The 14,007-nt window shown below is 46.6% G+C and overlaps 1 protein-coding gene across 1 annotated transcript in view; it reads left to right on the top strand.

Moving 5' to 3' along the window:
- NT5E (5'-nucleotidase ecto) overlaps positions 1 to 14,007 on the top strand; it is a 47,002-nt gene that overhangs the window by 12,482 nt on the left and 20,513 nt on the right. Inside the window, exons 2-3 of the mRNA XM_059177156.1 lie at positions 5,974 to 6,196; positions 9,880 to 10,068. Of these exons, the coding sequence (XP_059033139.1) occupies positions 5,974 to 6,196; positions 9,880 to 10,068 (412 nt within the window). The remainder of the gene's footprint in view (positions 1 to 5,973; positions 6,197 to 9,879; positions 10,069 to 14,007) is intronic.

Below are 14,007 nucleotides of genomic sequence, written 5' to 3'. Positions count from 1 at the left end.
CAAGGGAGGGCTGCCCAGGTTGTTTGCTGTTTCTCCGGGTGTTTCTTGGGCGTTGTAGAAGCTCTTTTCCAACACCTGGGACCGCATGCATCCTCACAGGTGTCTCATTCACAAGCTTACTAGAGCTAAGTGTCCTTGTCTGCTGGCCGTTGGTCTGGGCGGGTGCCTCCCCAGTGGTCAGCAGATAGGGAGGACTGGGGAGCCAAAGGGAGGGATCCCAAACCACCCCCAGGCAACAAGAGACCAGAGGGGTCTGGGCATCTGCCCCAGGGGCCCCATCCCAGCGGACACATTGTCAGTATCTGGCTTCAAGCCGGGCAGGCCTGGGATGAAGAGGGGGAGGGGTCAATCCAAATCTCAGGGAAAAAAAATCTAAATTTTCTGGAAACATTTGGATAAACATTCTGCGGCAGGTAGAGTCTGCCCCAGGATGCTGCACCAGGAGGTCAGCAAAGCTGGGCCACTCTGGCCTCTCCACAGCTTTATTTATTTTGGGACAGGAAGCCCAGTTGAGCAGGCAGGCTCTGTGTGAGGCGACACCAGATAGGTTCTCAGCCCATGAGGCTTTCTCAGGTCTCAGGGATTTGCAGCTTCCTTGCCTTTTATGGCCAAGTTTCCTGCTCACACTATTACTGTGGCTGCTGTGAACATTCGTGAGAGGCTTTCAAAACAGAGGCCTGCACCAGTTTGGTGCTAGAGGTCGGCACACCTTTATCTTGTAACATCTTTTTCTATTGCGACATGCAGAGACACAAAGAGGCTAGGACAGTTCTAGGTGATGTGGTGGCAACCAGCCCGGGGCGAGAGGCCTTGGGAATTAATTCTCTGGCTCTTTCCTCCCCACCCATCAATTCTTTATTTACTTGTTGATATACTCAGCAAATATTTACCAAATGTTGTTCCTGTGTCAGAGATATTTTAAACGAATGATGGGGGTTGGTTAATACATATTATTTAATAGTATGTATTGTCTACTGCTTTGATCACTCAGCTATAACTGGAGAGATCAGAAAGGGAAGATTTCTCCATAAAAGCAAAACATTACGGGATAATGAAAGACATTTACAGAAGGCTGTCAGACGGCCACTGACTTTTGGGTCTGCAGACCATGCCACGATCCCAGATTCACGGCTCAGGCGGACCCACTCTGACATCGGAAGGCTTCTTCTCTCCCACTCTCAGCCTGAGGCATGTTCTTATTATTTCTTCTGCATGTCCACTTGTTCAGCACCAGTGCCTCAAGACCAACGGACACATTTGTTTACAGGTGGAAGGAGGAAATGAATCTATAGCAGCTCCTCCTAGGAAGAGCCTTGGGAACGAAAAGATGTGAGGGTTGGCCCACAGGCCCAGAGGACAGTGTGGTCAGTCAGCAGCCTATCAGTGTGGCTGCTGAATTTAGTAGCAGATTCCAGCCACACTAGATGTGCAACATGGTACAGAGAGATGAGTCAGAAAGGATGTTCCCCTCTTTTTTTGAAAGCATGCCTCTAACATTTGTTAGTCACTGAAGGTATATTTTTATTGTTGTTAAAACTCAATAAATTGGGGCACCTGGGTGGCTCAGTGCATTAAGTCTCTGCCTTCGGCTCAGGTCATGGTCTCAGGGTTCTGGGATCGAGCCCTGCATCAGGCTCTCTGCTCAGCGGGGAGCCTGCTTCCTCCTTGTTCTCTGACTGCCTTTCCACCTACTTGTGATCTCTCTCTCTGTGTCAAATAAATAAATAAAATCTTAAAAAAAAAAAAAAGAAAACTCAATAAATAGATGCCGCACAAAATTATTACCTTAGGGCAAGCATGAAAAATTAATTTCCTTATGTAGACACAAGCTTTCCTTCACTCCTCACTGCAGGGTGTTGTTAATAATCCAACAAGAAATTTGGAGCCAGAAGTCTTGGAATATCTTCATTCTTCCATGGCAGCTTCACATGAACTGGGAAACCTCTGGGCTTTATCTTTAGTCAACAGAGCATTTCTCCAAAGCAACCGCTAGAGTTTGACAAATTATCCACATCAAATATAAATATTAACAGGCACTTGCAGAAAGGTGTTAAACAAATCAGACTCTATTCCTCAGAGTTGATTTAACAAGCATTTATTTAATAAGAACCACCGAAGAATTGGATCTCCTTCTGTCCTTACATTTGTGTTTAGCTATAAAGGGCAGCAACGATTCAGCAATTTAGGTGGTTGAGCATGTTGGGCTGAGCTAGATGGAAAGTGAGGAAAGTTTTTTTCATGGAAGAGCAGCAGGTTTTTTTTTCTTTTCTTTTTGTCTTTTTAAATAGTGCTCGAGGCTTCTGCACTAAGAAAGCAGTGCAGGTGAGGCACCGTGGCTAGACCAGAGGCTCACACTAAATTGCTGTGATTTTTGATGTTGGAGATACTGAAGAAGATCATTTTGCTACACTCGGCTGCCTTAAGTTACAGAACAGTGCATTTGGTGAATTTTAGTGTTAATAGTGAATATGCAAAGATTGTCATAAGTCTGGAACCAGTGACTGAATAGGGTTACTAAATGCCTAAAAAGGCATTTTCTGGCAAAGGAATTTTTGTAGGAAAGGTGGGCTCTGTCAGAGACTGTTCTGCTCATTCAGCGGTGCACCGTTGTTCTGTTCCAGGGGCTTGGTGGGCGCCAGAGGGACTGGGTGGGCAGGTGCGGGGCTGCAGAGAGGACCATCAGAGCAGATGAAGTATGTCTAACTCAGGGAACTCAATGAAGGGTTCTTGGGAAGTATCTCTTCTGGAAAGATCATCAGACTTCAGGAACTAATGCCATTGATTGAATAGAAAGTAAAGTCATGGTATAAAAAAGGAATAATCCTATTCTATTCTCCTCAGTTTTATTCATCTGTATTTCAATCAGCCAATCATCATTAGCCTGTTACATACAAAGGCACAAAGATGAGGGAGAGCATAAAAACTGTGGGTACTTGGGTTTTAGGAAGGTTGGAGTCAAACAGAAAGTGGTTCTGATCCCCCCTTTACCACTTACTAATTGTGTGACCTTGAACAATTCATTCAATATCTCTAGATCTGTTCTCATCTCTAAAATGATAACAGTAATAATGCCAATCTCACAGCACAAAACCAGGTTCTCTCTCTCTTTTTTTTTAATTAATATATAATGTATTATTTGCCCCAGGGGTACAGGTCGGTACACAATTCACGACACTCACCATAGTACGTACCCTCCCCAATGTCCATCACCCAGCCAACCCACCCCTCTCACCCCCCTCCCCTCTAGCAACGCTCGGTTTGTTTCCCGAGATTAAGTCTCTTATGGTTTGTCTCCCTCTCTAAAACCAGTTTTTCTTAACAAAACCACTTTGCATGATGCTGGCATGTGGGAAGTGCTTAGTAAATGCTGTTTCATTTTTATTACAACCTTTGTTTTATTCACTGCCCTTCCCGAGGAAGCTGTGGTTTGTAAGTGTGGTCTGGTTGAGCTCATGATTGGTGGAGACAGCCCTGCCTGGTTGTCTTATACCTTAGCAGACTAAAGTCAGACTTTAGTCAGAAATAAGGCTGGAGAGGAAGGCAAGACCAGATCTCCAAGAGCCTTATGGCTCAAGAAGCTCAGGATGTTGAATTTTATCCCACGAGCGGTGGAGAGTTGCTATAGGACCTTACGGTAGAGATTGGCCAGATAAACTTTGCATTTTAGGAAGATTTTTCTGGCAGCACTATGTTGAATGTTTAGAGAAGGGAATGACGCTAGCTGAATGCCAGTGAGGAGGCTGTGGCAGCGGTCCAGGAGGGAACGGGAGAGGAATGCATGCAGGGGGTGGATGAAACAACACATTTAGGCAAAGGTGGAATGCTGGTGGGGGGTGAGGGAGAGCTAGTGAGTGGGCATTCAGCTGCTCTGGAGTATCTGGCTTCCTTGACTTGGTAGACGGTGCCACCTTGGGCCAAAATGGCGGATCCTGGAGGAAGAGGCTTCAAGCATGGTAGATGTGGTTGCTTGTAGAATCCTTGTAGGGAAGCATCCACATGACCATTGGTCAGGAGGAAAGTCAGGACTGCAGATGTTCACTTCCGAGTGGGAGATGTGGATGTGAAGGGGGTCATTCAGCCGATCTCTGCTCGGTTGTGAGCACCCAGAACAGGGCTCCTCTCCCCACTGAGACAGGAAAAGAGAACCCCTGTCAGCACTTTCAGGGTGTTAGCTCAAGCCAGGGGAAGGGATGCCAAACAAGTCGCTAGGAAATTAAATAGGTAACTCCAGGGGTTGCAGAGTGCCAGCAGCATAATGCTGCGAAAAACAGCAAGGTGGCTGGCTCATTGGATAATCGTCCCTGAAGAATGAGAGAAATATGCACTTTTCAAGACTCCACGGTTCAGCAAGGTAGTTCCTTCTGATCTCATAAGGGAGACCGATTTCGCCACAGGAAGAAAGCAAGATGTTCTAAAGAGAAGATGGAAAGACCAGGAGACCCTTTAAGACTTAGGTGGGCCTTTAAGACAGAAGTCACTAGTTCAGAGGAAGAAGTAAAAATGAGGGGATACTCAGAGGGTGGGGGAAGAATTCACAGATTCTGTGTTTAATCAGGGAGACAAGTGTGTGAAGGTGAAGACATGGTGTTGCTTTGTGTGTATAAAGATACGCATGAGGACATGAGACGCACTATTCTTTGGGGCACAGATGCCCGTGGGGTGCCTGCTTGGTGGGGGAGGAGCCGTAGCCCTCAGCAGGGTGGAGGTAGTGGGACCCGGGAGCTCAGGGAGCACACAGTCTGGCGAGGCCTCCGCAAACAGGCTGCCCGTGCAGGGTGTGGAACGTGCTCGGAAGGGAGTGGGGCCCATGAGAGAATCCAGGAGGGCCCTAATCTCAGTAGACGGGTCACCAGCCAGCACTTCCAGGTCTGCTCCCAGATGTGAAAACAGAATCAGGTGTGATTTTTAGTAAGTTTGAGGCCCACTGGTTTTAGCACTAAGTTAGCGAACAGCCTGCCAGAGCAGGTAAGCAGGTACCTGGGGAAGATAATCTGATGCTAGGAGGCCAAGAGAGAAAGGGATGGAGGTTTTTCAGGGGAGGTGGCCGGAATGCTGTGTTTTTTTGAGTATTACTCTGGGGGAATCTGCCAGATGTCAAAGCAGTGTTTTGGACCCAGGAGCCCCTCGTGGAGCAGGTGGACTGGGAGAGAGCAAAGAAAGTGAGAAGCAAGGGCACTTTTAAATCGTGCCGACCCCCCACCAAGCCCTGTGCTCAGAGCAGGCCCACAGCACTCTACCATCCTGATCTTCCTAGGATGTGGAATTGCTGAAACCCAGGGCAGCCCAGAGCTGCCCGAAGAAGGAGACCCGTGCCTCCCTCTATAATGTGGAGAAAGCCATCTCCTGTGGGCCTTTGGGGATCTTCATTTTCCACAAAGAATTAGAGGACCACAGAGTCCTTGGGAAGAAAGAGTTGTGGGAGCCTAAGGGAGGAATGACCAAGGAGAGGCAGGGACCGGACGAGGAGAGGCTCTGGTCTAGCGACAGTACGTTTCCAGTCGCCTTTTGCTAAACTCCTATTGATGTTAATGGTTCTCCCAGCAGATGGGCCGTCGGAAGGGTTGGGTGCGCAGATTGAAATGTGGGTTCATGAGAGAAAACAGAACGTGGAAATGCTGGGCAGAGCTTAGGAAATGAGATTCTCAAACTTTCCCCAGACCTGGGGATGGCAGGACGGTGGATGTGTAGCCAGCTTTCTAGGCGACCCCTCCAGGCATCGACACCACCTTCGGTAGGTGGTGCGGGACCTGGGAAGCAATTCCCAAGGGCACCTGATGCTCTGTGTGTCCACGGGTCCAACCGCAGGGGCCCTGAGTAAAATCTCTGGGCATGAGGATGACAGAGGTCATGTGGTCAGCTCCTAGAGCCCCATCAGGTTGGGGAGCCACTGAGCTGATGCCCTCTTCTTTACAGTATGTTTTTGTTAGAAATTCCAGTGTACCTAATTCTTGTTCTCTTTTCCCTTTCTACTAGGCACTGGGAAATCATGAATTTGATAACGGTGTAGAAGGACTGATTGATCCACTCCTCAAAGAAGCCAAATTTCCAATTCTGAGTGCAAATATTAAAGCAAAGGGGCCGCTAGCATCTCAAATATCAGGACTATATTCGCCATATAAAATTCTTCCCGTTGGTGATGAAGTCGTGGGGATTGTTGGATATACTTCAAAAGAAACCCCTGTTCTCTCCAATCCAGGTATTTTCTACTTTTATAGCACTCACTGGTGGCAACTAGATGTATTAAATCATAGCTTGGAATGATTTCTATGGGCCATGGGTAAAAGCAGGAATAACACGGGCTCTTGGGTGAGCAGTGTCCTTAGGACAACATTGATGAAAGCAGTCTGGTGGCCTCCACATTATTCTAAATCACTTCTTAAAGACATTGCTTTTCCTTCAGCGAACGTTGCTGAAGTATCTTTGTTTAATGCAGTGCATTCAAAATTGGGCAAGAAAGCTGTTCACACCCAGTGTTAACATTACACAGTCATTTGCTGGAGAATGAAACATAACTCACGGCCCTTTTTCCTGTGGGGTCAGAGAGCCCAGAGCTAGGGTTTTATCTCAACTTACCTTGTATTTCCTTGTTGAATATGATCATTAATATGTTTCGTTAACTGTCCTTTGTCCCTTTTCATGATTTATCTCTTCTTTCTAATGGCTTTATTATATCTGGCTTTCTGAAGAATACATATCCTTAAAAGGCCCGATGGTATATATATCCTAATATAAATATCTTATATATGCGATATTTCATATAGTGTGTGTATATATATATTTATAGCTGTTGTTGAGGTCACAGTGGAGTGCTTCTAAGAAGTGTGTGGTCCCATCTGCTGCCCCAGCTACAATCTCAGGCCGTGGTCCTCTCCCTCCTACTGCGTGCAGCAGCCCCTGCTCTCCCCTGGGGTTAAGGGTGGGGAGCACCTCTTGGGGCTTTTCTGCCCGAGTGACCTGGGCCACCTAACGGCTAACAAGCTAATTGCCAGGAGGGCTGGGACAACACGGCCTGGTTGCTATTGTGCTTGGCCCTGCTCCCCCTGAATGCTCCTGCCCTGTGTCCCCAGCTCCTACAGAAAATCCCTCCAACATATTACACTTGTCCCTTCCTGTCGGCTTCCTGCACTGGCCTCTGCAGCCAGAGGATAAGGTCTAGGGCTCCTCTCAGTGAACATTCATAACTTAATCTAGACGCCAGTGGAGGAGCATTAGATAAAGATGTGGACTTGTTGAATAATTGAATAAGTATGTGTCTTGATAATCTCTACCCACTTTTTTTTTTTATTCATTTAAGATCAAATGTAATTAAAAGCCATAAGAGAGTCACAAAGTCAGGGAGTGGGGGAACATCTTTTAGGAACAGGGGGTAAGTGAAAGGAGTGGAGGCCAGTTTGGAGCTCCTGGAGACTTGAAGACCCTCCCTGGCCCCCTCAAGGGCTCACAGAACATCCTGGGGCAAAGGGCATTCCAGCAGTGAGGTCAGAGTCACATGCTGGGAGGTACGCCCTATGAGGGCAGGGACCTGATTATCTGTCTCCTTCCCGGCTCTGGGCTCTGTGCCAAGCCCAGCAAATGGGAAGCTCTCCATAAGTGGTGCTGGAATGAACACATGAGAGCAGGGAGGCATGGGGGCCACGATCACAAAAGAGCAGATAGTTCAGTTTGTTGGAACAGAGGTTCCAAGCAGAGAAGGCAGAAGGCTGGGTGAGGAGTAGATTGCAGGGCCTCCTGAATCCGACCAAGCAGTTCGGGCATGATGGGGAAAAAAGCGGGATCCCTTCTGGAATAGTCACCAGTAAGAAAGGAGAGGTTATGGGTGAACACACACGAGGGCTCCAGAAATCAGCCCCTTTTTGCTAGGACTCTGAGAGCAGCCCAGATTAGCCCTTAAAGACTGGGCTTACGTATCTGAAGGGGTAATGCCCTCCCCGCAGCTCCCAGGAAAGGAAGGCTGGATGGTGTAGGGACAGATGCCGGTGCTGGGGAGGGGCAGAGCAGTGTTTCTGGGGATACTTGCTTCTACCAAGACCACAGGCCCAGCACATGCATTCTTCCTGCAGCTCCCTGGGCCCCGATCCAGCCCCGTCGCTCCAGTCCTGGTGGCCCGGGTGCCACAGGCAAGATAGCACAGTTCATTTATCTTAGCTAGAAATTCCTGCAACCCTTCAAGATATCCTGCAGTAGATCCCATCCTTTCCTGTCTGTGTGATGACTGATCTGCCAGAGGCTCCTAGCGTGTTAGGAGGATAGATTTTTTTGTCCTCCGAGGCATCTCCCTGAACGTTTTCCTTCTTGCCAGAGGATGGTAGCATTGTCTGATGCCTCAATATCCATTCATTCATTCCTTCTCTCCTCTGGGTACTTATGTGTAGGCAACTGTTCTAGGCACCAGAGATGCTGCAGCCCCCCCCCCCCCAAATAAGTAAAATAAGTAAAAAAAACCCTGCCTACTGCAGTTCACAGGTTTAGTGGGCAAATTAATGAGTAGAATATTTGGGGCATCAGAAGGTGGTAAGTGCTAGGCAGTAGGGGGAACAGCAAGTGGGGCAGGGGATGAGCGCAACTTGTCAACTTAAAAGGAGGCTCAGGGAGAAGATAACATGTATCTTCTCTCTGTGGGGGAGCAGGGAGCGCCGGACTTTCTGGAGTGGTCAGCAAGAAGTGGATCATTCTTAATGTTTTCATGGCACACAATGTCGCCTGTGAGCCGGGGACAGCATGGCCAGCCCAGCGTGGCACTGGGCCAGGGGTCCGCCAGCCTTGTCCCCGGGGTGTGGTCTTCTGCTACCACTACAAGTGGGAGTAAGCAGGGAAGAAGATGCACACTCCCCATGCCAGCAGTGTCTGGCTGAGACCTTCTCTAATGCAGAGCTCAAGGGCGTGCTCGTGTCGGCCTTACCTGATGAACAAGGCACAGTATCAGCGGGTGTGTTGGCATTGACACTCAGGGACTCGTAGCCAACAGAGTTTAAGTTGGAAGACTGATTATCCTGAACTGGCAAACAAAGCCTTCGATGGACTCATCTGGATTTCCACCCCCCTCGGTTTTATTGAGATACAACCACACTAGGCGTAAGGTGTACAAGTACTATAATGACTTGACTTACATATCGTACTATGCATTCATGTGCTCAGGCACTTTCTGCCTTGGCATAATGAAAGTCCGAATAGAAGAACACTTTTTTAGCAGAAAGAATCTTTGTATTTTAATTTACAACACAGAGTCAAGTAACGTAAGTTAGAAGAGATCACTTTAACAAAAACACCAAAACTAAGGCTTAAAAATGAGTGTTTTCTTACAAAGTACTTTCCTTTGGGGATCTGTGGACATTTTTAAAGTAGCCTCCAGTCAGCGAAGGCTGGAACTAATCTTCCAGAGTTGTTATTAGGGCCTGTGACACAATTCTTAGGAATATTTTCAATAATGAAAAACCTTTGTCTTTTGTGAATGAATTTGCTTGCTGGATATAAATGCCGTTCTGAGCCACGCCCAGTGAACTGGATGAAGTCAAGATGTGTACAAGCCACATCTTGGTCAGAAAATCTTATGACTAAGAGACATCTGGTATTAAACACACTTTTTTAAAGAATGGATAGGTTTCCAGGCTGAAGCCTCCTCATAGCATGAGATTACATTAGAGCAACATAGTATCATTCACAACTTTAACTTAAGGCAATGTCAAGTGAGGGTACTAAGGAAACTGGTGTGAATTTTTATTGGCTATCTAGGGATTTTATATTTAATTTATAAATATGTTTTGGTTTTAGTAATGTAAGAGCTTTAGTAGAAAATAAGTATTTTTACTCTGTGTGTTAGTATGTGTAATAATATAATAAAAATTATTAATAAATGTCCATTTTGCTTATTTTGTTCCTTAGGAAGGAATTTAGTATTTGAAGATGAAATCGCTGCATTGCAGCCTGAAGTCGATAAGCTAAAAACTCTAAATGTGAACAAAATTATTGCACTGGGACACTCTGGTTTTGAAATGGATAAACTCATTGCTCAGAAAGTGAAGGGCGTGGACATCGTGGTAGGAGGACACTCCAACACATTTCTTTATACAGGTAATTGTTTCAAAAGGTTTATACTGGCCAGGGTGTCTAGACAACTAACTTTTATCTCTTTGCTTTTGTAACTGTTATTATTTTTACTCCTATTTAATGCACAATATATATTACATATATTTTGTAAAATGTGATATATATGTAATATATGTACATAGTAATGTGTAAATCTTATTCAGAGACATTAATGTCTTTAATTTAATATTAATTATTAATGTCTTTAATATTAATTTATAGGTTTCATGATTATGTCAATTCCACTTATTTATGTATATTATAAATACATGTGTAAAATACACTATAAAATAAGAAGATTACTGAGCCTGAGGCAAAAGTTTATATCAAAAAGCAACATGCCGTATAAAAAAAAAAATTAAGTATGGGGCACCTGGGTGGCTCAGTGGGTTAAACCTCTGCCTTCGGCTCAGGTCGTGATCGCAGGGTCCTGGGATCGAGCCCCGCCTGGGTTGCCCTGCTCAGGGAGGGGCCTGCTTCCCCCTCTCTCTCACTTGTATTTCCAAATAAATAAATAAAATCTTTTTTTTTTGGAAGATTTTTATTTATTTATTTGAGAGAGAATGAGTGAGAGAGAGCATCAGAGAGAAGAAGGTCACAGGGAGAAGCAGGCTCCCCAAGGAGCTGGGAGCCCGATGCGGGACTCGAACCCAGAAGTCCGGGATCATGACCTGAGCCGAAGGCAGTCGCTCAACCCACTGAGCCACCCAGGCGCCCAAATAAATAAAATCTTAAAAAAAATTTTAGGAAAAAAATATAAATAAGGCCTCCACAGATCAGAGTGACTGACTTGATTTGTAGGTTCACAGGTAGCAGGAGCTGGAACTCTGGGCTCAAGTCCTAACCCTTCTTCATACCAGGACCACTAGGAATGTCCTGGAAGCCCTAGGCCCCAGTGCTCCTGAAGTCATGCCCGCTCCTCCCTCCCTCTCCTTCTCTCCCTCCCTCCCTCTCTCCCTCCTTCTCTCTCTTTCCTTGATGTTAGGCAGTTTAAGCTAGAAATCCTCTTTTTTTCCCTTCTATGTTGAACCCATAATGTACCAAAACGTTTGAGTCTGGCTTGGTGAGTTTTTCCTACCTTGCTGCCTCCTGTCCCCTACCACTACTGCATGGAGCTCTGAAGGGACTTTTAAGGAAAAGAAGAGGAGGAGGAGGGCCTCTTGGTAACTGACTTTTATCAGCAGTGGGAAGGCAGGCTTTGGTGGAGAACACCTCTGTCTTTGAAGAGGTTGCTGCTTTGCCCACCTCTATATGGGTTACCTAAGGTGATCCTATATTTGTAAAAACAAAAATAAAAAATACCCTAAAGAGAAAAAAAATACCCAAAAATGTTAAAAGAGGGGTACCTGGGTGGCTCAGTCAGCTGACCTGCCTTCGGCTTAGGTCATGATCCTGGGGTCCTGGGATCAAGTCCCACATCGGACTCCCTGCTCGGTGTGGAGCCTGCCTTTCCCTCCCCCAACTCATGCTTACTCTCGCTCTCACTCTCAAGTAAATAAGTAAAATTTAAAAACCTTTTTTAAAATGTTAAAAGGTGTTATCACAAAGAAAACCACACAGGCAATTTTCACTTTCTTCTTAGCACTTCTGAATATTTTCAAATAATGAACACATGTTGCTATTGCAATCAGAAAGAGAGACACAGATTGTAAAAAGAAAAGAAAGAAACAATATTGGGTCCAAAGTCTTCCTTCCTGATTCATGTCTGAGACCATGAGCAGGTCCCTCCCCCTCCCTGAGCCCGTTAGCTTCGCTTCAGAATGGGATGAAAACGCTCCACGGGCCCCATGTTGTGAAGATGGCATGAGGTGTGGAAGAACACTTTATAAACTGTAGAGAGCTGTGTCCTGGAGCAACGCTGGGGAGGCTGCCCGCAAGTGCAGACAGACCCCAGACCGGGAGGCTGGTGAACTTCACAGGGTGAGCCTGGCCTTCCCTTACTAAAGAAGGCCGGTGTTCCCGTATTTGACTCCTTCCTCATGCTGCTTGTAAGTGTTTTGCCTCTTGGGAGACACAGGCTACAGAATAATTTCACACTGGATGACGCGTCTGAGAGGTTGTGAAATCCATGTAGGGGGTTAACAACTTTTAACCCACTAGACTCCAGTAGGTTAGGCCCTTAACGTTCCTCACAGGAAATTTGCACTGTCTTGTGGACAAAGCTGTCTGTGGAGCGACAAGGACAGCGCCTGTGCCCCCCCACCCCGGGCGTTAGGTACATGTGGCAGGACAGCGACAGGCACCGACAGTGACGGGAACTTCTTAGCAGGCGTGCTATCACAGTCAGAGGTCTGAGAGCCGCCTAAGTAACTCTAGGACGACTGGAGGGGCTGAGCGCCAGGTGGGGGGGCGCCTCAGGGGGCAAGTCATGGGGCGACATGGGGCGAGATGGAGGGAGACTCAGCTGTCGGACTGGCCATGCCGTGCCTGGCGGTGGGCTCCTGTCTCTGCCTGCTTTCCTGCTCTGCAGAATGAGGATGGAAACAACCCCATGAGAAAAGGTCACGATGACTTCCCGTCTGGAATGGATGGCTGGAGGAGAGACGTCGCAGGACAGGGCCTCATCCCTGAGCTGCCCTTATTCCAGCTTTGTCCCAGCTGTGTGGCTGAGACCTGTGACAAACCCTTCCCTGGAGCCTTTAGCTTTTCCAGGGGCACACAGTGGGAGCAAGAAGTCTGCCTCCAGGCCCTTCGTCCTGGGACGCAGGGGCTTCAGGCTGTATTGACTTTGATTCAGAGTAGGAAAGGCGTGGTCAATGAAGACCCAGCACACACACACAGTCACACACACAGTCACGTACAGTCACACACAATATAGTCACACACACAGAGCCTTTCAGTCACACACACAAACACACACAGCCAGAGTCAGGCACACACATTCACAAACACACAGTCACACACACAGACACACAAGTCTCACACAGTCACACCACATATAGAGTCACACACACAGTCTCTCACATGCAGACACACGCAGAGTCACACACACATACACACACACACACACTGAACTTTCACAAAGAACCTAGAGTGCCCCCTGGTTCCGTACTAGTTCATTTTTTTTACGGTGTCGGTTACCACCCATTAAATTAATTTCCTCATATTGTTGTTGCTGCCCCACATTTTGAAAAACTCAGCTCTGAATGAAGTGTGACCAAAACAGTACATAACCAATCAAAGGAATCCACTCCCTCCATTCAAATGCTAAAGTCATCCCCCACCCCCCCACCCCCGTTTCTTCCTGATTTGCCTCTACACCATCTTAAGTGCCACCTGCCTCTTCTAGCACCCACTGGTCCCCTGCAGACTTGCGGTGTGACTGTCAATTAGTGTGCCCTGCTGGGCCCGAAAAGGTTCGGCCACCATGCCTGGCTTCCCAGTAATGCTGCAGCCTTTGCTTTTGCCCCTGTCATTTTGTTCCAGCCAGTGAGGTCCTGCAAAACACTATGTGCCTCTTGCTAAGCAGATGAGTTTAGTTAATGATGAATGACTGGATGAAAGGAAGATTTGGGGATGAAAATTGTGATTTGTTTATACATAAATCTTGAATTAGATCATTACAGCCTCTGAGAACACTGCTCCTAAAGTCTTAGTCGTTTATCTCACATTTCGTGGTTGCTTAGCAAGATTGCTGTTCTCATGAACTTGTTCTCCTGAAAATAGTCAATTTTGATACTCGTCATTTTGAGGGATGATGAACTTAACAATTAAAGGTAATTCTAGGACAAAGGAGGAAGTGAAGCATATTTGCTTGTTTAAATAAATTGTCATAGCCTTAAAAAAAAATTCCTCTGAATTGTTTTTGGGATTAGCTTAGCTTAAGTTGAGGTTAAATATGATTCATTAATAAGAGTGTAGTTGAGGGGCTGTCTGGGTGGCTCAGTGGGTTAAGCCACTGCCTTCCGCTCAGGTCATGATCTC

This window comes from Mustela lutreola, chromosome 6, assembly GCF_030435805.1.
Source record: "Mustela lutreola isolate mMusLut2 chromosome 6, mMusLut2.pri, whole genome shotgun sequence".
NCBI lineage: Eukaryota > Metazoa > Chordata > Mammalia > Carnivora > Mustelidae > Mustela > Mustela lutreola.
The sequence above is the reverse complement of the archived record's forward strand: the minus strand, read 5'-3'. Positions and strand labels throughout refer to the sequence as shown.